Source organism: Terrapene carolina, unplaced genomic scaffold (assembly GCF_002925995.2).
Source record: "Terrapene carolina triunguis isolate 2854851 unplaced genomic scaffold, T_m_triunguis-2.0 Scaffold502, whole genome shotgun sequence".
Lineage (NCBI taxonomy): Eukaryota > Metazoa > Chordata > Testudines > Emydidae > Terrapene > Terrapene triunguis.
Genome location: NW_020664853.1, coordinates 650,924 through 672,106, shown reverse-complemented (window position 1 = coordinate 672,106; position 21,183 = coordinate 650,924). Strand labels below are relative to the sequence as shown.

Below are 21,183 nucleotides of genomic sequence, written 5' to 3'. Positions count from 1 at the left end.
GGGGGGGTTTAAAAGTGTCTCAGGGGTTCAGTGCTGGTGGGAGGGGCCGGGTCTCTGTTGTAATAAAGTGACTGAGGGTTTTCCCAGCGTGGCAGAGTCCAGAGGGTCTGTCTGCAGGGAGAGAGCCTGGGGGGAATCGGGGTGTGAAATGGACTCAAGCCCCTTCTGAAACCTCCCCCATCGGCCCTCTCGCCCTGACAGGCTGAGGAATCATGTCCACATTTCGCAGAAGGGAAATGCCTGTGATGGAGCCAGCTCAGGTAGGGGATTTTCAGGGAGCTGCAGGGGGAGTTACTGTAGAGCGGGAGGGGCAGGAAACACCCAGGGGGAGACAGGGATGGGACAGGATGTGATAAACCTGCTGGGACACGTTCAATTTGGAGCCTGATTTTCTGAGCAGACCCATTTGCAGATGCTGGAAACATCCCCCCATTTCTGAACCGGGAAACACCCCCTCTAGGCAGGGCTGGGAAAACTGACCAGAGTCCCAGTGCTGGAGCCTGACCCCACTGGGCAGAGGCTGCTGTGAAATACGAAGGGAAGCTGTCGGGATTCCTGTCCCTGTCCCTGGCTCAGAGCTCTGCTTCCAATATCAGCCTGTGGCTGGCAGGCGTGTGGGAAATGAGAAGACCCTGCCCTGCTCCGTGTGCTGGGGGGACAAGGAGCTCTCACCTTCTCCCACCCCCTGAAGCCTCCTGGCTGTTCTGAGCAGGGTGCGGGTGGGATTCTGCTACTCTGGGCTTCCTCCCCTGTGACTAGTAGGATTGTTGCTGGGGCTGCAGATGCTGAGTGGGGGAACTGATGTTTCAGATGCCGGTGACCTTCGAGGAGGTGGCTGTGTATTTCACGGAGGAGCAAGGGGCTCTGCTGGACCCCGGTCAGAGAGCCCTCTACAGGGACGTCATGCAGGAGAATTATGAGACAGTGGCCTCGCTGGGTAAGCGATACCCGTCCCCTCGATTATTAGAAGCTGTGGATCTGCATATCTGACTCTGGTCAGATTCTTCTCTGGTGAGTTAGTTTGGAGGGGGAGGGTCGCATAATCCACAGCTCCAGTGTGAGAGACCTTTTATCTCCACGCCCCATTCTAGGGAACAGGGGAGGCAGAAACCTAATGGACAGGCCAATTCATCCCCATCTCTCCAGCTTTCAAGAGGCCAGAAGCAGGGCATTGCCCTGTCTGTATTATTTCTTCTTCACAGACCGTTCACCTTCCATCCTGGGACTAGCTCCATCTGTGGGGAGGGCTCTCCATTCTGCAGGCTTGGAAATAGGCAGGAGTTTAACACCCGAGCTGTGTGTGTGTCAGTGAGTCCCCAGAGAGCATCTACCCTGAGACCTCCTAGTGAGGGAGTGACAACACCCCCATACCTTCCAGATGTCTGCTGCTCCCAAGGGGTCTGAGCTGCTACAATCCCATGTAGGGTCAGGTTAAACTCAGGGAATATTCCATGTGACAAATACTCTACCAAGACTCCATGCACCCTGACCTTGCCTAATTTCATCGCTCAACAGGATTCCCCATTCCCAAACCGGACCTGATTGCCCAGCTGGAAAGAGGGGAAGAGCTGTGGGTCCCGGATCTCCAAGTCACTGAGGAAAGAGAGAGCCCGAGAGGCACCCGCACAGGTGAGGAATGGGGGAAACAGATAAACATTTGGTGAGTAAAGGAAAAAGCTGGGACTCCCAAAAACTTGCTGTGACCAAGAGCCCTCAGTTCTGCCTCATCTCACCTAGGTCAGGGCTGCAGTCAGCAGGTGTCGTAGCATCAAGGCAAAGATCAGTCACGGCTTCTCACCCATCCTGTTAGCTGTGGGAATTTCCTCCCTGACTTTACTTCCCTGGGAGTGTTTGAGTGGGATGTGAAGGCAGAATCCAGTGTCTCCATCTCCCCAACGGTCACTGTGTTGTGTTTTCCCTCTTTGCTATTCCCCTTTCTGTCCTTTCCCCCCCCCGGCACAGGCAGTGACTCCTGTCTGGCTTCTCTCTCTCCCAGCAGGTGATAGGACAGTGAGTGAGAACAAGGAGGAGAATCAGCAGCAGGAAGTTCCTGGGAAAGTGGAACCGCAGGAGATGTTTTTGAGAAGAGCTGAATGGAATTTTCCCCAGCGCTTGGAGCAGGGAAATGCCTGGGGAGATCGACACAGATCAGAGATGCAGCTGGGAAACTATCCCGGGAAGAAACTGGACAAATCAATTCAACGTGGCAGAGGATGCAAGGATCCCAAGGAAACCACAGTCCGGCAGACAAGTCACAGTGAAGAGAAACCCTGCAAATGCCTTGACTGTGGGAAAAGATTCTGTTTCAGTGGAAACATTCTTACACATCAGAGAACCCACACAGGAGAGAAGCCTTATAAATGCTTGGACTCTGGAAAAATCTTAATTCAGAAGTCACAACTTATTGTACACCAGAGAGTGCAAGCAGGAGAGAGACCCTTTAAATGCTGTGAGTGTGGGAACAGTTTTAGTCAGAGTGCAACGCTTATTACACATCAGCGAACCCACACAGGAGAGAGACCTTATAAATGCCTTGAGTGTGGGAAAGGTTTTAGTCAGAGTGCAACGCTGATTGCACATGAGAGAACCCACACTGGAGAGAGACCCTATGAATGCCATGAGTGTGGGAAAAGTTTTAGTCAGAGCTCAGCACTTTTAACTCATGAGAGAACCCACACAGGAGAGAGACCCTATAAATGCCTTGAGTGTGGGAAAGGTTTTATCGCAAGTTCAGCCCTTACTAATCATAGGAGAATCCACACAGGAGAAAAACCCTATAAATGCCCTGAGTGTGGGACAAGTTTCAATTTGAAATCAACCCTCACTACACATCAGAAAACCCACACAGGAGAGAAACCGCATGAATGCTTGGACTGTGGGAAAGCTTTCCGTTTCAAATCAAACCTTAAAGCCCATGAGAAAACCCACACAGGAGAGAAACCCCATAAATGCTTGGACTGTGGGAAAACTTTCTGTCTGCGCTCATACCTTATTAAACATGGGAGAATCCACACTGGAGAGAGACCTTATAAATGCCTTGAGTGTGGGGAAAGCTTCAGTAGGAGGTCAGCGCTTACCACTCATCAGAGAATACACAAGGGTGAGAGACTCCAGAAATAGCTTGACTACAGGAAAAGGTTCAATTTTACTTCACACATCAGTGATCCACACAACAGAGACACCTTGAATGTGGGGGAAAGTTCATTTGGGGTCAGGCATCCGCAAATCCGCACAGGGAAGAAACCTCTGAGGTGTTCTCAATGTGGAAAATTCCCTAAGTGGAGCTAACACCATACTGGACATCAGAGACTCTTCCACACAGCAGGGAAATTCTCTTAGGGCCCTGACTAGGGCTGGCCATGGTGACAAACCCATTTCCTCATTCCCACACACATCAGGGGCATTTGGCTCCCAAGGCCCCAACTGCCCATCGCTGGGGTGAGGATCCAACAGCAGCCGAGCATCAATTGGTCTGTGACCCTCTGGTTCTGCCTGGTCTAAGCAAACCCCAGGCAGAGGAGGAGAAGCCCCCATCAGCCCCTCCTCCCTGCTGCAGCCCTGGCTGCTGAGCTGATGGGCCACAGATGGGGGAAGGGAGAGAGAGAAAATCCTCCAACTGCTCCCCCTGCCTGGCTGAAGTTCCCCCCCCCCTTCCCCTCCCATCCGGGATCCTCCTGCCAGGGAGATGAGGAGAAGGACACTTGGGCCAGGCCCCACCTTCACTCTACACACCTGTCCCCACCCCCCATCTTCCACTAGCCCCTGGGCTGGGCTCCCCCACTGATCTGGAGCTGTTCCCTGCAGGGGCTGGGGATCAAACGTTAAGAGACCAGGCCGATGGGCTGTGGTGAGGAAACTGGGGATTGAATGGCTGGGGCTGGGGGAGCAGGGTGCTGGGGCTATCGAGTGTTTAGGGATCATGGGATAAGAGGCGAGGAAGAGCACAGGGGTAGAGAGGTGCTGCCTCTCATCACTCACCCCCTCTCCCCCTTCTCCCTTCCCCCTCTGCATTCAGACAGCACCATTAGGAGAGACTGATTCCCACAGGGCCTTTTGTTGCAAGCCCAGATTTCCCACCTCTGCTACAGCAGCATCAGCCTCTGAGAGGGAAGCAGCGCTGCCTAGTGGATAGAACCCTGGCCTGGGACTCAGGAGACCTAAGCTCTGTTCCCAACTCTGCCAGCAGCTTGCGGGGTGACCCGAGACAAATCTGTGCCTTCCAGAGAGGGAATAAATGGGGGGTGATAATATCAGCCTCCGAGTGCCTGTCTAGGGCAGGAGAAGTGATTGGGATTCGCTAGTGCATCTCCTTTGTTCCTCCTCCCCTTTTTCTAGTCTAGACTGACCCTGAGCAGTTTATTCCAATCTCCCATTAGCAAAGTGATTGTTAGAGTCACTAAGTCCCCCCTTTGCAGTGAGATTGCCTCATTCCCAGACATCCCCACATTGCTCCAGGTAATGCTGAAAAGCATTTCATTTTTCTGCTGTTTCTCCCTTATACACCAGCATTCAATAGAGTCTAAAAAAGCTGGAGCAGGGAGAGCAAAATAATGTGGTGTTTTAACTTCTGTTTTATTTGAGGGGGTTGGGTTGAGTCCGAGGGATTCCCTCCTGCCCCCGTCAAGCTCACACATCTCTGACAGAGCAGCCTCTGCCCAAGCCATGGAGAGTTTATCCTCTTCCCATTCTACCCCTCCACCTTCATCTGTGTCATTTACCACAGTGTCCTTTTCCCACCATGCTTAGGAATCAGGCTTTGATTTCTTTGATCCTTAATCAGACCCTTGAGGGCTGGAGAAAAAAGTGTCACATTCCTGAAGGGGGAATTCAAATGAACCCCAAAGCACAGTTTGAGCTTAAATCTGTAGCCCATAAGGTTACTTTTCTAGCTTGCTATATTGCCTAGAGTGCTTTCTTCATTGATTTGATTGATTATATTGTTATCTTCAGGGAGTTTGGTTTATACCGGATCTCAATATATATTACTTAGAACAGTTGGTTGTAACGCAAAGGAGCCTACAGGCCTGTATCCTATAAGAGGAAGCTTAGCTTGAGTCAGTTAGGATAAGTGATTGCAACCTTTGGCATAGATAAATGTCCTATTGGCTACCCCTTTGTCTCTGGGGGAACTTAATAAAGAATCAAATGAAGAACCAAAGGTGTTTACCTTAAATTTGGAACAGACCGGTAACCACAGGGTGCACCGCAGCAGAACATGGAAGTTATGATTAATGTAAAAGGTAATGATTTCAGGGATGAGATAATCAATATTAACATGTATGAATATATGTCACAATATGTTAGCCTATAGAATAAGTGTACCCGAAGATTTATCTGGGTGAGGAGATAAGATTTGGGCACAGTAGATTGGGTACGGCTACGAATATTCATGCCTTTATGAGGACCCTATAAAAGGACAAACACCCATTCAGAGGGGTCGCTCGTTCATCACTCTTTATACGTTCTATTAAGCTATCAGCTCAGCTTGGCAACATAGCTACTCATCATCCGGTCCTGATCTCCACCTAGACCATCAAATCTATCAGACATGCCAGAGACAAGGCTGGTCCTCTGTCTCCTACTACCAGGTCTTCAGGGAAAGGTGTGAGCATGCTAGCTTAAATAATCTTAAGAATAGGAATGTTACCACCAGGAACTTTAGAATTGTATTACTGATTTGTGACTCTGTGCCTTGGAGCTTTGATTGCTTTTTCACTTGTTTTAATAAAGATCTTAAAACTCTGGTATTGTCCTCAGTATCAGTGCCCTTGCCACACACCACAAGAGTCCGCTCCTGACCTAGAACTATCTGTGTTCTTTAACCTTCTGGGAGCCTGAATTGGGACACGAACCTAACCCCCATAAATTCAGGTCTACAAATCCCAGCCTCCATCTATTGGTAAAGTAGCATCTGGAGTTTTTCCAGCCAAATCCAGATCATTTGTAAATAGGAAGTTTTTGGTTAGGTTCGTCTTGTTTTCCTCTTTCTTTTATGATGATGATGCTTAAAACTTTTGTCAATAACACAGCCAAATAATGTGGCGGTGCTGAATAAAGCAGGTTTGGCCTGTTCAGAAGGAAATGGCTAAATTTGTTCTCCAGATTTTGAATCTTAAGATTCTCTGGGATTTCACTTCATGAATGGGAAAGTGGTTTGTAGCCCACCCTGCATTGTGGGTTTTTCTCTTTTTGGTGAAGACTGTTCTGTCACATATTAAATTATTCTGGCAGGCTGGAGTTCAGATTTATTGGGGACTTCAAAAGACAAACGATAACTTTCCAAAATAGTCCTTTCTGATTTTCTTTTCACGTTTCCCTAGCCTTTCTCATGAGATTTTTCTTGTTCTTAGGACAATGAAAATGACCAGTATCTGTCAGCAAAAACAATGAGGGTGAGTGCTGGATATGCACTCCAAGAGTCAGAGACTGAGGGTATGTCTGTTTTGGGACTGGATCTGTTCAATATCTTCATCAACAACTTAGATATTGGCATAGAAAGTACGCTTATTAAGTTTGCAGATGATACCAAACTGGGAGGGATTGCAACTGCTTTGGAGGATAGGGTCATAATTCAAAATGATCTGGACAAATTGGAGAAATGGTCTGAGGTAAACAGGATGAAGTTTAACAAAGACAAATGCAAAGTGCTCCACTTAGGAAGGAACAATCAGTTTCACACATTCAGAATGGGAAGAGACTGTATGGCAGAAAGGGATCTAGGGGTTATAGTGGACCACAAGCTAAATATAAGTCAACAGTGTGATGCTGTTGCAAAAAAAGCAAACATGATTTTGGGATGCATTAACAGGTGTGTTGTGAGCAAGACACAAGAAGTCATTCTTCCGCTCTACTCTGCGCTGGTTAGGCCTCAACTGGAGTATTGTGTCCAGTTCTGGGCACCACATTTCAAGAAAGATGTGGAGAAATTGGAGAGGGTACAGAGAAGAGCAACAAGAATGATTAAAGGTCTAGAGAACATGACCTATGAAGGAAGGCTGAAAGAATTGGGTTTGTTTAGTTTGGAGAAGAGAAGACTGAGAGGGGACATGATAGCAGTTTTCAGGTATCTAAAAGGGTGTCATAAGGAGGAGGGAGAAAACTTGTTCACCTTAGCCTCCAAAGATAGAACAAGAAGCAATGGGCTTAAACTGCAGCAAGGGAGGTCTAGGTTGGACATTAGAAAAAAGTTCCTAACTGTCAGGATGGTTAAACACTGGAATAAATTGCATAGGGAGGTTGTGGAATCTCCATCTCTGGAGATATTTAAGAGTAGGTTAGATAAATGTCTATCAGGGATGGTCTAGACCAGTGGTTCTCAAACTGTGGTCCATGGACCACCAGTGGTCCGCGAGCTCCATTCAGGTGGTCCATGGATAGTTCCCTCTAAGATGTATGCCTGGGCAGCCACACACAGAAGAATGAAGGGTCACCCACCTAATTAGTGAAGCTATGCAGGCATGGCTCCACTAATTAGGTACCTGGACCCTGGAGAAGACGCATATGTAAGGTGAGGTGGTGGCCTTGGGGAGGAATAAGGGGTAGATGGGAGGGGGGCAATGGGGTGAGAAAGGGGGCGGGGGGAATTTGGGATGTGCAGGGCTGCAGCGGCCACAGAAACAAGTGACTTTCCCCAGCTCCAGGGCTGCGGCTGCCAGGGAGAGACAGCCCTTCTTCCCAGCCTCAGCTCTGTTGCTGCTGTGGTGTGGGAGAGACCCCACTCCTTTCGAGCCCTAGCTCAGGGGCTGCTGCGGTGGGAGAGAGAGGAAGAGACTCCCCCCATCCTTCCCAGTCCAAGCTCGAGGGCTGCCGTGGTGGGGGAGAGAGGGAGAGACCCCCCATCCTTCCCAGCCTCAGTTCAGGGGCTGCCATGGCAGGGAAGTGAGGGCACATCCATTGCATTAGAAAGATAAGACTACTGATATTAAACTATGTGTTGTGTGCTTTTATTTGTAGAACAAAAAAAATTAATTATTATTATATAGCACTTTTATCCAAAATGCTTTACAATAGTTAGCTAATGGTACAAATAACATTTGGAAAGATCATTAAGCGGTCCGCTGAGACCCTCAGCAATTTTCAAGTGGTCTGCGAAAAAAAAGTTTGAGAGCCACTGGTCTAGACAGTATTTGGTCCTGCCATGAGGGCAGGGGACTGGACTCGATGACCTCTCAAGGTCCTTTCCAGTCCTAGAACCTATGAATCTATGTCCTCATTGGCAAATTTGTGTGCAGTAAAGCAGTTTTTTGCACTCCAACTGCAGAGGTGTACACACTGCCAAGCCACTTTGTGCGCAGAAACTGAGCAGTTGCAGAGCAGTAAAAAATCCACCCTGACGAGAGGCGTAGAGCTTTCTGCGCCAGGGCTATAGCGCTGCGGTGCCAGTGTAGACACTGTGGCGATTACAGCATTGCGATTGGCCTCCGGGAGGTGTCCCACAATGCCAGTTCTCACCTCTCTGGTCATCGGTTTGAACTCTACTGCCCTGCCCTCAGGTGACCAACCATCAGCCCTACCCTTTAAATTCCTTGGGAATTTTGAAAGTCCCCTTCCTGTTTGTTTGGAGATGCGTGCAGTGGTCTCAGCGCATCTGTCCAGGTGACCGTGGCTGCTGCACGCACCAGGTGCTCCCCCGCTTGGAGCAATACCAAGCTGTTGGACCTCATCAGCATTTGGGGAGAGGAGACTGTCCAGTCTCTGTTGCACTCCAGCTGTAGGAATTATGATACCTACGGACAGATATCACGCTTCATGACATAAAAGAGGCCATGACCGGGACTCATTGCAGTGCAGGGTCAGAGTGAAGGAGCTGCGGAACGCCTACCACAAGGTGTGGGAGGCAAACTGCCGCTCCGGTGCTGCACTGAGCTGCTGGTTCTACAAAGAGCTGGACACGATACTCGGCGGCGATCCAACCTCCACTGCAGAGACCACCGTGGATACTTTGGTGGCTCAGGGGACAGTTGAGAGTGGACTGAGCCAGGAGAAAATCGTGGACGGGGATGTGGTGCAGGATGGGGACCCAGAGGCTGAGGACGACTCGATGTTCACAGCTGCATGAAGCCAGCAGCTCTTCTCTATTCCGGAGGAGGCTAGCCAGTCATGGTGGTCAGAGTTTGGCGAAGCAGAAACAGGCAGGAGGCCCCTGATAAGTGGTTTTGATTTTGGGAGTTGCTGAAGTGAGTTGTTGGGGGGGAGGAAAGTTGCAGAAGGCCCGCTTGTTTCTTTGTGGTGAGGGATTTGCAGAAGGCTGCCTTGTGTCTGTGTGATGCATGTACCCCTTGTTGAGAACCACTGCTATATGCAAACAGGACTTCAATTGTGTTCTTACAATGCTTATAAGAACATAAGAACGGCCGTACCGGGTAAGACCAAAGGTCCATCTAGCCCAGTATCCTGTCTACCGACAGTGGCCAATGCCAGGTGCCCCAGAGGGAGTGAACCTAACAGGCAATGATCAAGTGATCTCTCTCCTGCCATCCATCTCCACCCTCTGACAAACAGAGGCTAGGGACACCATTCCTTATCCATCCTGGCTAATAGCCTTTAATGGATTTAACCACCATGAATTTATCCAGTTCTCTTTTAAATGCTGTCATAGTCCTAGCCTTCACAACCTCCTCAGGTAAGGAGTTCCACAAGTTGACTGTGCGCTGCATGAAGAAGAACTTCTTTTTATTTGTTTTAAACCTGCTGCCTATTAATTTCATTTGGTGATCCCTAGTTCTTGTATTATGGGAATAAGTAAATAACTTTTTCTTATCCACTTTCTCCACATCACTCATGATTTTATATACCTCTATCATATCCCCCCTTAGTCTCCTCTTTTCCAAGCTGAAAAGGCCTAGCCTCTTTAATCTCTCCTCATATGGGACCCATTCCAAACCCTAATCATGTTAGTTGCCCTTTTCTGAACCTTTTCTAGTGCCAGTATAATCTACATGTGAACTGTGGGAGAGAGATGACTAGATATCCCTTGGTCTAGCAAAACCTGTTTGCCAACCCTGCCTAGATTCAGACTTTAAAACAGTTTCTGGTATGTAAACGTAGTTCCTTAAAGATCATCTGCCCACACTTCTTGCAATGATCCTGAGGAACAGTGTGACATGAGCTTTATTAGCGACCTCCCATGGCCCCTGGTTAGGGTGACCAGACAGCAAGTGTGAAAAATCGGGATGGGGGTGGGGGGGGTGGGTAATAGGAGCCTATATAAGAAAAAGACCCCAAAATCGGGACTGTCCCTATAAAATCGGGACATCTGGTCACCCTACCCCTGGTGAATAAATACTATGAAAGCAATGCATGAGGAGTAGGGGGGGTGTCACGCCTGATCAGCGTTGTCCTCATAGAACAATAAACCCTTTTCCGGTCAACACTGAAGGGCTCTAGTATCATAGGAGGCAGGGTCTGGGGCAGGGGGCTGCAGAGCGTTGGGTTTATCGCTAGGACCCAGGAGCAGCTGGGAGGCGGCTCTGGGGGGAGCGATCGCTGGGCTCAGGCCCGGCAGCACGAAGTGACTCGCAGCCGCTGCAGTGACTCTGGCTCCTGGCGAGATCCCCGAGCCCCGGCGGCTGGTGCTGGGAGCCCGGAGCCCTGGCTGCAGCCGGGAGAGGGGAATCTCCAGCAGGGCCCTTCCCGCTGCTCCCCAGGAGCCTCTCCCAGGGCAGAGCCCCCAGCCTGGCCAGGCCCCTTCCCGGCCCGGCCTCTGCCCCAGGGGGGCCCCGCTCGGAGGGAAGGTAAGAGAGACCCACCCGCCCCTCCCCCCATCACACCTGGGCTGCAGGGGGAGGTTTGGCCCCAGGCTGCTCCCAGCGGAGCTGGCTGCGATTCCCGCCCTGGGCCCGGGAAAGCTGCCGCCAGCTCCCGGTGTGTGCGGGGCGGGGGGAGCCAGCCCGGACCGGGCTGGGACAGCGACACCTGGGTGGTCGGGCCAGGAGCCGGGAGGGGGCTGAAGGTGGGCGGGGAGTGCAGATAAGGGGGGACTGAGGGTGGAACAGGGGTGTGTGAGGCCGGGGGCAGGGTCGGTGATTGCACTGAAGGGTGAAATGGAGCTCATTAATAACCTATCAACAGCATATATGATGCAATGTACATAATATATAAGTTTATTATTTATATAGTTATGGAAAGTAAATAATACATGGAAGAAATGAAAGGCTTTTTTTTACGTTGTTGTTTTTTTTTTGTATTAGTTATCCCTGCAGGGGGCCCGCCAAAAATGTTCGAATTGGGCCCCACATTTCCTAAAGCCGGCCCTGTCTGCACGTCTCCTTTCTGTCCCCCCATTGATCCTGTGGCTTCTAGGCACGATGCCTACATAGGGCTGGGAGAAGCTGCCCGTGCTGGGGCCCCAGGAGGCAGGGTCTGGAGCAGGGGGCTGCATAGAGATGGGTTTATCGCTAAGACCCAGGAGCACCTGGGAGGCGGCTCTGGGGGGAGCGATCGCTGGGGTCAGTCCCGGCAGCAGGAAGTGACTCGCAGCCGCTGCGGTGACTCTGGGTCCTGGAGAGATCCCTGAGCCCCGGCGGCTGGTGCTGGGAGCCCGGAGCCCTGGCTGCAGCCGGGAGAGGGGAATCTCCAGCAGGGCCCTTCCCGCTGCTCCCCGGGAGCCTCTCCCAGGGCAGAGCCCCCAGCCTGGCCAGGCCCCTTCCCGGCCCGGCCCCTGCCCCAGGGGGGCCCGCTCGGAGGGAAGGTAAGAGAGACCCGCCCCCCGTCACCCCCGGGCTGCAGGGGGAGGTTTGGCCCCAGGCTGCTCCCAGCGGAGCTGGCTGCGATTCCCGCCCTGGGCCCAGGAAAGCTGCCGCCGGCTCCCGGTGTGTGCGGGGCGGGGGGAGACAGCCCGGGCCGTCCTGGGGCTGGGGCAGACACACTTGGGGGTGCAGAGGGGGCTGAAGAGGGGATTGAGGGGGGAACAGGGGTGTGTGAGGCCGGGGGCAGGAGTGGGGAGCAGGGGCAGGATGGGATGTGGGCAGGGTCGGTGATTGCACTGAAGGGAGGATGGGGCGATGCTGGGGAATCGGGGCCAGGGCGGAATTATGGGGCTGAGGGGAACGAGGCTGGAATGGAGGGAAGATGTGAGGGGGGGTCACTGCGAGGGAAAAGGGGGATGAGGGGAGGCTGGGGGGAGACTGTGAGCGCAAAAGGAGACTGGCGGGGGAAGGGAGAGCCCAGGGGGCAGGGATACGGCGGAGGGGTGGGAGAGATACAAGGCAGCTCCACCGCCCCATGGGGTAAGGGAGGGTGAGGGGGCTGCCCTGCTCAGCAGGGAAAGCAGTGGATGTGCTATATCTTGACTTTAGCAAAGCTTTTGTTACGGTCTCCCACAGAATTCTTTGCAGCAAGTTAAAGAAGCAAGGGCTGGATGAATGGACTATAAGGTGGATAGAAAGCTGGCTAGATTATTGAGCTCAACGGGTAGTGATCAACTGCTCGATGTCTAGTTGGCAGCCAGTATCAAGCGGGGTGCCCCAGTGGTCGGTCCTGGGGCCAGTTTTGTTCAACATCTTTAGCAATGGTCTGGATGATGGGATGAATTGCACCCTCAGGAAGTTCGCAGATGACACTAAGCTGGGAGGAGAGATAGATACGCTGGAGGGTAGGGATAGGGTCCAGAGTGACCTAGACAATTTGGAGGATTGGGCCAAAAGAAATCTGATGAGGTTCAACAAGGACAAGTGCAGAGTCCTGCACTTAGGACAGAAGAATCCCAACCAAGCACTGCTACAGGCTGGGGACCGACTGGCTAAGCAGCAGTTCTGCAGAAAAGGACCTGGGGATTACAGTGGGTGAGAAGCTGGATATGAGTCAGCAGTGTGCCCTTGTTGTCAAGAAGGCTAATGGCATATTGGGCTGCATTAGTAGGAGCATCACCGGCAGATCGAGGGAAGTGATTATTCCCCTCTATTCAGCACTGGTGAGGCCACATCTGGAGTACTGCATCCAGTTTTGCCCCCTCCCCCCCCCGAAAGCATGTGGACAAATTGGGGAGTCCAGCAGAGGGCAACAAAAATGATCAGGGGGCTGGGGCACATGACTTATGAGGAGAGGCTAAGGGAACTGGGCTTGTTTAGTCTGCAGAAGAGAAGAGTGAGGGGGGATTGGATAGCAGCCTTCAACTACCTGAAGGGGGGTTCCAAAGAGGATGGAGCTAGGCTGTTCTCAGTGGTGGCAGATGACAGAACAAGGAGTTGCAGTGGTGGAGGTCTAGGTTGGATATTAGGAAACACTATTTCACTAGGAGGGCGGTGAAGCACTGGAATGGGTTACCTAAAGAGGTGGTGGAATCTCCATCCTTAGAAGTTTTTAAGGGCTTGACAAAGCCCTGGCTGGGATGATTTAGTTGGTGTTGGTCCTGCTTTGAGCAGAGGGTTGGACTAGATGACCTCTTGAGGTCTCTTCCAACCCTAATCTTCTATGATTCTATGATTTGTTCCCCTAGAAATGGCCAAACCAGCAGTGGGGGGTGGGCAGGATGACCATCCATCCCGAATTGGGCAGGACAGTCCTGAAATGCAGAGTTCAAGTCCGGTCCTGGGCTGAATGACTCTGGGACACCATTTGTTCCAGATTCCCCTGTGCCGGGGCTCTGCACCTGCCTGGGGCTCAGGGGCAGCACCAGCCTGTTGCCTGTGGGCGGGGCTGAGGTGGGCCTTAGCCCCTCTTGGCCACGAGCCCCTGCTCCTTCTCTTTCCCCCCCTTCCCTCGAGGCCCTCCCCACTGGCCTGGCTGAAGCTAGATCCTGGCCATAATAAAAGCCACCCAGGGAGCCCAGGCTGCAGTGGGGAGCCCCAGACCCTCCACCTACCCTGGGGGGTGGGCATACGGGCCAGGGGATGTTCTTGAGTACCCCTGCCCAGGGCAGGTGGAGGGTCGGGGCTCCCTGCAGTGGCCCCGGGCTCCCTGGGCGGCTCTTATCAGAGCTCGGCTTCTGACCTGGCCAGGGGGAAGAGGTGGAGCAGGGGGCGTGGCCTTGGGGAAAGGGGGCAGGGGTCCTGCATGTGTCCCACTTTTGCCTTTTGAAAGGTGGTCACACTAGGGGTAGGGGGTGGGCAGGAGACTTCCCCCAAAGGGCTGAGAATTTACAAGGCAAAGGTCCACCCAGAAACCTTCCCCCCCCCCAGCTCCCAATTTCATATTTGTGTTTAAAGACAATCTCCTTATCTGCGGGGGGTCTGACTCCTGGGCTGACAGCACTGAACAGGGGCTAGTCTGATTTCTGCGCAGGATTCGGGGTCCAACCAGAGTCACTGCGAGCCGCAAGGAGTGGAACTGGGGTTTGGTTCGGGTTCAGTGGCAGCCGGTGTGTTCGGTTCTGGTTAGTTACCAGGCAGTGCCCCAGAAGGGGGGAGGGGGTTGGGAGTGAGCCCTGTGGCTTGCTTCAGTGGGGAACTGAATCTGGGGCATGGAGCCTGCCTCAGGTTGTGACAGTTGTAGGGAGGAGCTGCCCCAAGGGGTGGGGACAGGTGAGAGGAGGCCGGTCTAAGCGGAAGAAGAATTGAGCAGCCTTTTTCTTTGGCCTTGAAGAGTTAATGTTAACTTCTGGGACAGGGAGCCCCCACTTCTCTCCCCTTCCTCCCTGCTCCTGTGGGCTGCCCCCTTCTCTTCTCCTACTGGGACAGGCCGGGTAGCGATCACATGCCTGGGGGTTGTTTTGTTGTCTTGTTTTATAATGAAAGTGAGATCAGAGTAGGTTTTGTTTGATCAAATATTGAGCTGAAAAATTGCTAAAACTTTATTTTAACTGGTAGCCATTTCCCCCTGAGTTCGATTCAGATTCACTAAGAGGAAAAATGATGGTTTAAGTCTGGTTCCAGGTCAGTTAAGCATATCAGTTCAAGCTGGTTTTCTGGTTCTGTTCTGGTGTGAGTCCTGGTGGGCAAATGAAATCCACCGCTGCTGAACTTTCCTCATATGGGGTGGGGAGGGTTGATTATTTCTAAGGCAGACGAGGCTGGTGTCTCTCTCTGTCTGCTCATGATATTAGTGCCCGGGAGTTAATTGAGCTCCCTGGGTCAGTTGAAGCTGCCTCCTGCAGTGTGATCTGGGGCCCAGACTGAGCAACTGCTGCTCCCGCAGCGGGGTCTGTGCCAAGGAGAGACCTTCATTAACCCCCCTCTGTGCCCAGCCGGGGACTTTTGACAGTCCTGGAACTAGCTCCCTGGGGCAGCCCCAGGCTCTGCCAACATCAGCTCTTGAGCCAGAGTTTCCAGGTGACGGGGGGAAAGGGCTGGGGCCGGGCAGGCAAGTGACTTTGCACAAGGGGCCCCTTTCAGGGACCTGCTGGTGAGTTTGTACCAGAGGGGGAGGGGCTCCCCCGTGCCTGCGGGTCCCAGAGCTGCTGCCCCCAGTGACACAGCCAGGCTGACACTGGAGAGCGAACGCCCATGCGAACAGGACAGTCACCAGTTCTCCCAGGCAGAGGGGAGAGGGACGGAGACAGGAAGGGGAGGGGTGAGACCGAAAGGGGCAGCAGGAGCAAGAAGTGGGGAGGGAGGTTCCCAGCTCCCAGCCCTGCCCGGATCCATTCCCTGCATCCCCCTGGGCCGACTGACTCTCCTGTGAAGGAGGAGAGGAGCTGACAGAGGAAAAGCCAGGTCCTGCCCCTTCCTAGTCCCCGCACTGGTGGGGGGGATGCGCTGCCCTTGGGGACAATGTCAGGGGGAATCCCCCACAGTGGCTCCTTTGATTCTGCACTTTTCTAGTATTTGTCTTAGAGACTGTAGCCTTTTATTTTATTTAAAGTGAATTTAGTAATGTGGGATTACACCACCATGGGTTTGGCTCTGGTGGCTACAATTTCACGCGTAATGGAGTAAAAGTCACCTCTGGTACTTGCTTCAGATTTACGGTCTCTAGGAGCATATAAAGACCAAGGGCAGTGACCACACAGACATTCACAAGTACAAAGTCTAGTCTGGTTTACAAGTTTTATTAAAGTTACCATTAAAGTTATGAGTACCGAGGCATATAGAAATTCCATACAGACCTATGCACGAGTTACAAACATAGTTATACTCACATCCTCCTAGATAGTGTTATGGTCTGTGGGTCTCTCATGGACTGATCCTCAGTGGAGGGATGGTTCCTGCTGGAGTTTTTCCATATGTCACGGTGGATGCACACCCCGTCGCGAAAGGGGGTGGGAAGTGGGTGCGTGGACACCACCGGTCAGTCTACTTGTCCGTGTCCAACCCCGCTAGCCCAGGGTCCAAGGACCAAAGCAAAGGCGATAGCCCCAGTGCCCGGGGAAGCATGGCCTAGTGGCCAGAGTTAATAGTGCAGCCCTTCGGTTCAGGGCGACGGGGTCTAGTGGCCAGTACCCACCAGCAAGGGGGGCTGGCAGCCCAGGTAGGGGGGACCCAGAGTCACTGGCTCAGCAGGGAATCCTACCAAAACACGCTGAGCTTACCCGGATGGGAGATACCCCTCCATCACCCTCCCTGGGTCACTTCCTGCCATTGTCTCTGGTGAGGCAGTCCATGAGGCTTCTGGGTCTCCAGCACATGTAGCTTCCTGGAACTCCATCAGTCGCAGGGGTCCAAGCCGGTCCTTGGGGCCTCCGATCTCTGCAGGTGGTGGCTGTAGCCAGTCCGCAGCGGGAGCATCCAGTCCAGGTCCTTCCCCTCCAGCCTCCAACCCGGAATGAGCTTGGCTTCCTCCCTCTAGACTGCTACAGCATCTGGAGCATGCCCAGTCCGGCCTAGGGGCGGGAATTTTGCTGTCCATAATGTGGGTTTAACCCTGTCTTGGCTACTGTAGGGGATGCACACCCCATCACACTACAGGGAACTCAAATTTCCTAATCTGGGCACCCTCTTTTTATATGGTGATTCCGACTATACCTACATTCTACGCACGTTCATGAAAGTGTCAACCCTCTTTGTTCTTATTGGTCTGGTGTCCCCCAGAAGCACAAGGGACCCCAATTTCTAATGGTTGGGTAGGTTCTATTTATTCTCATTAGAATTGACGCACAATTTATATCCTGCGGTTAAGACACATGTTGGAAACAGATGTGCCATTACAACATTTTTGTGATTTAAAATTAATCTTCTGGCTAATTTTTCACAATATTACCGACTGGTACATCTTTGCCCATAATCTTGTGGCATCGGGTCATTCTTCAGTGACGTACTTAGGTCAGCATTTCTCAGCACCAAGGCCTAATATGGCTAATCTAAAATCTTACAAGCCTCAGCCTGCAGGCCTTGTGTTTCAATCCTACTTACTTAGATACCTAATGCATACCTATCCCCTTCTACTACTAATCAATCTTATACTTTTATAATTCTACAATTTAACTCTATTTAACATAAAATGATTAGATATGACGTAACATATGAATTAATCATAACATCACACAATAAATGACCAAAAAACTAAAATCATTGGCTACAGGACTCTGTCCCTGGGAGGGTTTAAAAGTGCCCTCGTGGGCTCAGCCCTGTTGGGAGGGACCAGGTCTGTGTTGTAATAAAGTGACTGAGGGTTTTCCCAGCATGGCAGAGTCCAGAGCATCTGTCTGCAGGGAGAGAGCCTGGGGGGAATCGGGGTGTGAAATGGACTCAAGGCCCTTATGAAACCTCCCCGATCGCCCCTCTCGCCCTGACAGGCTGAGGAATCACGTCCGCGTTTCGCTCCAGATCATCCCGTCTTCCAGGGGACAGGGAAGGGAAATGGCTGGGATGAAGCCAGCTCAGGTAGGGGATTTTCAGGGAACTGCAGGGGGGTTGTTGTGGAGGGGGAGGGGCAGGAAACACCCAGGGTGAGGCAGGGATGGGACAGGGTGTGATAAACCTGCTGGGACACATTCAACTTGGAGCCTGATTTTCTGAACAGGTCCATTGGCGGAGGTGGCGGGGAGAAACATTCCCCCATTTCCAAAACAGGAAACACCTCCCCCCCGGGCAGGGCTGGGAAAACTGACCAGAGTCCCAGTGCTGGAGCCTGACCCCACTGACCAGAGGCTGCTGTGAAATATGAAGGGAAGCTGTCGGGAATCCTGTCCCTGTCCCTAGCTCAGAGCTCTGCTTCCTGCATCAGCCTGTAGCTGGCAGGCGTGTGGGAAATGAGAAGACCCTGCCCTGCTCCGTGTGCTGGGGGGACAAGGAGCTCTCACCTTCTCCCCACCCCCTGAAGCCTCCTGGCTGCTCTGAGCAGGGTGCAGGTGGGATTCTGCTACTCTGGGCTTCCTCCCCTGTGACTAGTGGGATTGTTGCTGGGGCTGCAGATGCTGAGTGGGGGAACTGATGTTTCAGATGCCGGTGACCTTCGAGGAGGTGGCTGTGTATTTCACCCAGGGGCAGGGGGCTCTGCTGGACCCCGGTCAGAGAGCCCTCTACAGGGACGTCATGCAGGAGAACTATGAGACGGTGACCTTGCTGGGTAAGGGATTCCTGTACCCTCAGCTATTAGATGCCGTGGGGTCTGCACATCTGAATCTTGTCAGGTTCTTCCCTGGTCAGTTGGATTTGGGGGAGGGTCACGTTGTCCACAGCTGCAGTGAGGGAGAGACTTGCATCTCCATACCCCCTTCAAGGGAACAGGGAAGTCAGAAACCAAATGGACAGGCTAATTCATCCCCATCTCTCCAGCTTTCAGGGGATCAGAAGCAGGGTATTGCCCTGCCTGTATTATTTCTCCTTCACTCACCGTTCACCTTGCTCCATCCGTGGGGAGGGCTCTAGGTTCTGCAGGCTTGGAAATAGTCAGGAGTTTAACACCCGAGCTGTGTGTGTGTCAGCAAGTCCCCCAGAGCGCATCTACCCTGAGAAATCCTAGTGAGGGGGTAACAACACCTCCGTGCCCTCAGAGATCTGCTGCTTCCATAGGGTCTGAGTTACCACAGTCCCCTGTAGGGTCAGGTTAAACTCAGGGAATGTTCCTTTTGACAAATACTCTACCAATGCTCCATGCGCCCTGAGCTTGCCTGATTTCACTCCCTGAGCAGGATTTCCCATTCCCAAACCTGACCTGATCCCCGGCTGGAACAAGGGGAAGAGCCGTGGGTTCCAGATCTCCAGCTGCTGAGAAAAGGGAAAGCCCGAGAGGCACCTGCACAGGTGAGGAATGAGGGAAACTGAGTCAGAAACATCTGGCGAGTGAAGGAAAAAGTTTGGACTCCCAAAAACTTACTGTGAGCAAAAGCCCTCAGTTGTGCCCCATCTCACCCAGGTCAGGGTGGCGTCATATCATCGAGGCAAATATCAGTCATGGCTTCCCACCCACCCTGTTAGCTGTGGAAATTTCCTCCCTGACTTTGCTTCCCTGGGAGTATTTGGGTGGGATGTGGCGGCAGAATCCAGTGTCTCCATCTCCCCAACAGTCACTGTGTTGTGTTTTTCCTCTTTGCTGTTCCCCTTTCTGTCCTTTCCCCCTGGCACAGGCAGTGACTCCTGTCTGGATTCTCTCTCTCCCAGCAGGTGATAGGACAGTGAGTGAAAACATGGAGGAGACTCAGCAGCAGGAAGGTCCTGAGAAAGTGGAACCGCATGAGAGGTTTTTGAGAAGAGCTGAAGGGAATTTTTCCCAGTGCTTGGAACAGGGAGAAGCCTGGGGAGATCGACACAGATCAGAGATGCAACTGGGAAACTATCCCGGGAAGAAACTGGATGAATCCACTGAACGTGATGGAGGATGGAAGGATCCCAAGGAAACCACAGTCCAGCAGACAAGACACAATGAAGAGAAACCCTACAAATGCCTTGAGTGTGGGAAAAGATTCCGTTTCAGTGCAAACCTTATTAAACATTGGAGAACCCACACAGGAGAGAAGTCCTATGAATGCTTGGACTGTGGGAAAAGCTTCAGTGAGAAGTCACACTTCATTACACACCGGAGACTGCACACAGGAGAGAAACCCTATAAATGCCTGGAGTGCGGGAAAAGCTTTAATGAGACGTCACACCTTATGTCACATCACAGAACCCACACAGGAGAGAAGCCCTATAAATGCTTGGACTGTGGGAAAAGCTTCAGTAGGAAGCCTTATCTTATTAAACACCAGAGACTGCACACGGGAGAGAGACCCTATAAATGCCCCGAGTGTGGGAAAGGTTTTATCGAAAGTTCATCCCTTACTAAACATGAAAGAATCCACACCGGAGAAAGACCCTATACATGCCTTGAATGTGGGAAAAGTTTCATTCAGAAGTCACAACTTATTATACACCAGAGACTGCACACAGGAGAGAGACCTTATAAGTGCCTTGAGTGTGGGAATGATTTCAGTAGTCGCTCCCACCTTATTAAGCATCAGAAAATCCACACAGGTGACAAACCCTATAAATGCCTCGATTGTGGGAAAAGTTTTGTTGACAGAACAAAACTTACCACTCATCAGAGAATCCACACAGGAGAGAGACCCCATAAATGTTTAGACTGTGGGAAAAGCTTTATTGAGAAGTCACAACTTATTCTACACCAGAGACTGCACACAGGAGAGAGACCTTTTCAATGCTGTGAATGTGGGAAAAGTTTTATTCGGAGCTCAGTGCTTATTACACATCAGAGAACCCACACAGGAGAGAGACCTTATAAATGCCTTGAGTGTGGGAAAGATTTTAGCGAGAGCTCAAAGCTTATTACACATCAGAGATCCCACACAGGAGAAAGACCCTACAAATGCTTGGACTGTGGGAAAACTTTCAGTCAGCGCTCATACCTTACTAAACATGGGAGAATCCACATGGGAGAGACACCTTATAAATGCCTTGACTGTGGGGAAAGGTTCAGTAAGAGCTCAGAGCTTACCAAACATCAGAGAATCCACAAGGGTGAGACACCCTAGGAATAGCCTGACTGTAGACACACATCAGGGACCTACACAACAGAGAAACCTTGAATGCGGGGGAAGCTTCATTTGGTGCTCCCAGAGTATCAGGCATCCGCAAATCCGCACAGGGAAGAAACCTCTGAGATGTTTTCAAGGGGGAAAATGCTCCAAGCGGAGTTAACACCATGTTGGACATCAGAGACTCTTCCCTACAGCAGGGAAATTCTCTGAGTGACCTGACTAGGGCTGGCCATGGTGACAAACCCATTTCCTCGTTCCCACACACATCAGGGGCATTTGGCTCCCAAGGATGCAGCTGCCCATTGCTGGGGTGAGGATCCAGCAGCAGCCGAGCTACAGCTCATCAGTGACCCTCTGGCTCTGCCTGGTCTAAGCAAACCCCAGGCAGAGGA

The 21,183-nt window shown here is 51.9% G+C and overlaps 2 protein-coding genes across 4 annotated transcripts; both read left to right on the top strand.

The window, feature by feature from the left end:
• The first annotated feature begins 702 nt into the window (after positions 1-702).
• Positions 703-3,578, top strand: LOC112115599 (zinc finger protein 239-like). The gene is made up of 3 exons (XM_029913168.1): positions 703-1,011; positions 1,516-1,629; positions 1,997-3,578. Exon 3 carries the CDS (start codon positions 2,074-2,076, stop codon positions 3,118-3,120), a length of 1,047 nt encoding a protein of 348 aa, XP_029769028.1. The 5' UTR covers positions 703-1,011; positions 1,516-1,629; positions 1,997-2,073; the 3' UTR covers positions 3,121-3,578.
• A 14,723-nt stretch (positions 3,579-18,301) lies between these two features.
• Positions 18,302-21,169, top strand: LOC113405138 (zinc finger protein 501-like). 3 transcript variants are annotated; one of them, XM_029913166.1, is made up of 2 exons: positions 18,302-19,058; positions 19,419-21,169. In XM_029913166.1, the coding sequence occupies exon 2, from the start codon at positions 19,442-19,444 to the stop codon at positions 20,783-20,785; it is 1,344 nt and encodes a 447-aa protein (XP_029769026.1). In that variant the 5' UTR covers positions 18,302-19,058; positions 19,419-19,441; the 3' UTR covers positions 20,786-21,169. The 3 variants fall into 3 exon arrangements, with proteins under 3 accessions (XP_029769026.1, XP_029769025.1, XP_029769027.1); XM_029913165.1 differs by having other exon boundaries at positions 19,416-21,169; XM_029913167.1 differs by having other exon boundaries at positions 18,351-18,381; positions 19,416-21,169.
• Positions 21,170-21,183: the final 14 nt, after the last annotated feature.

Excerpts from the sequence above, each read along its gene's own strand:
- LOC113405138 (XM_029913166.1), top strand. The coding sequence starts at position 19,442 with ATGGAGGAGACTCAGCAGCAGGAAGGTCCTGAGAAAGTGGAACCGCAT.
- LOC112115599 (XM_029913168.1), top strand. The coding sequence starts at position 2,074 with ATGTTTTTGAGAAGAGCTGAATGGAATTTTCCCCAGCGCTTGGAGCAG.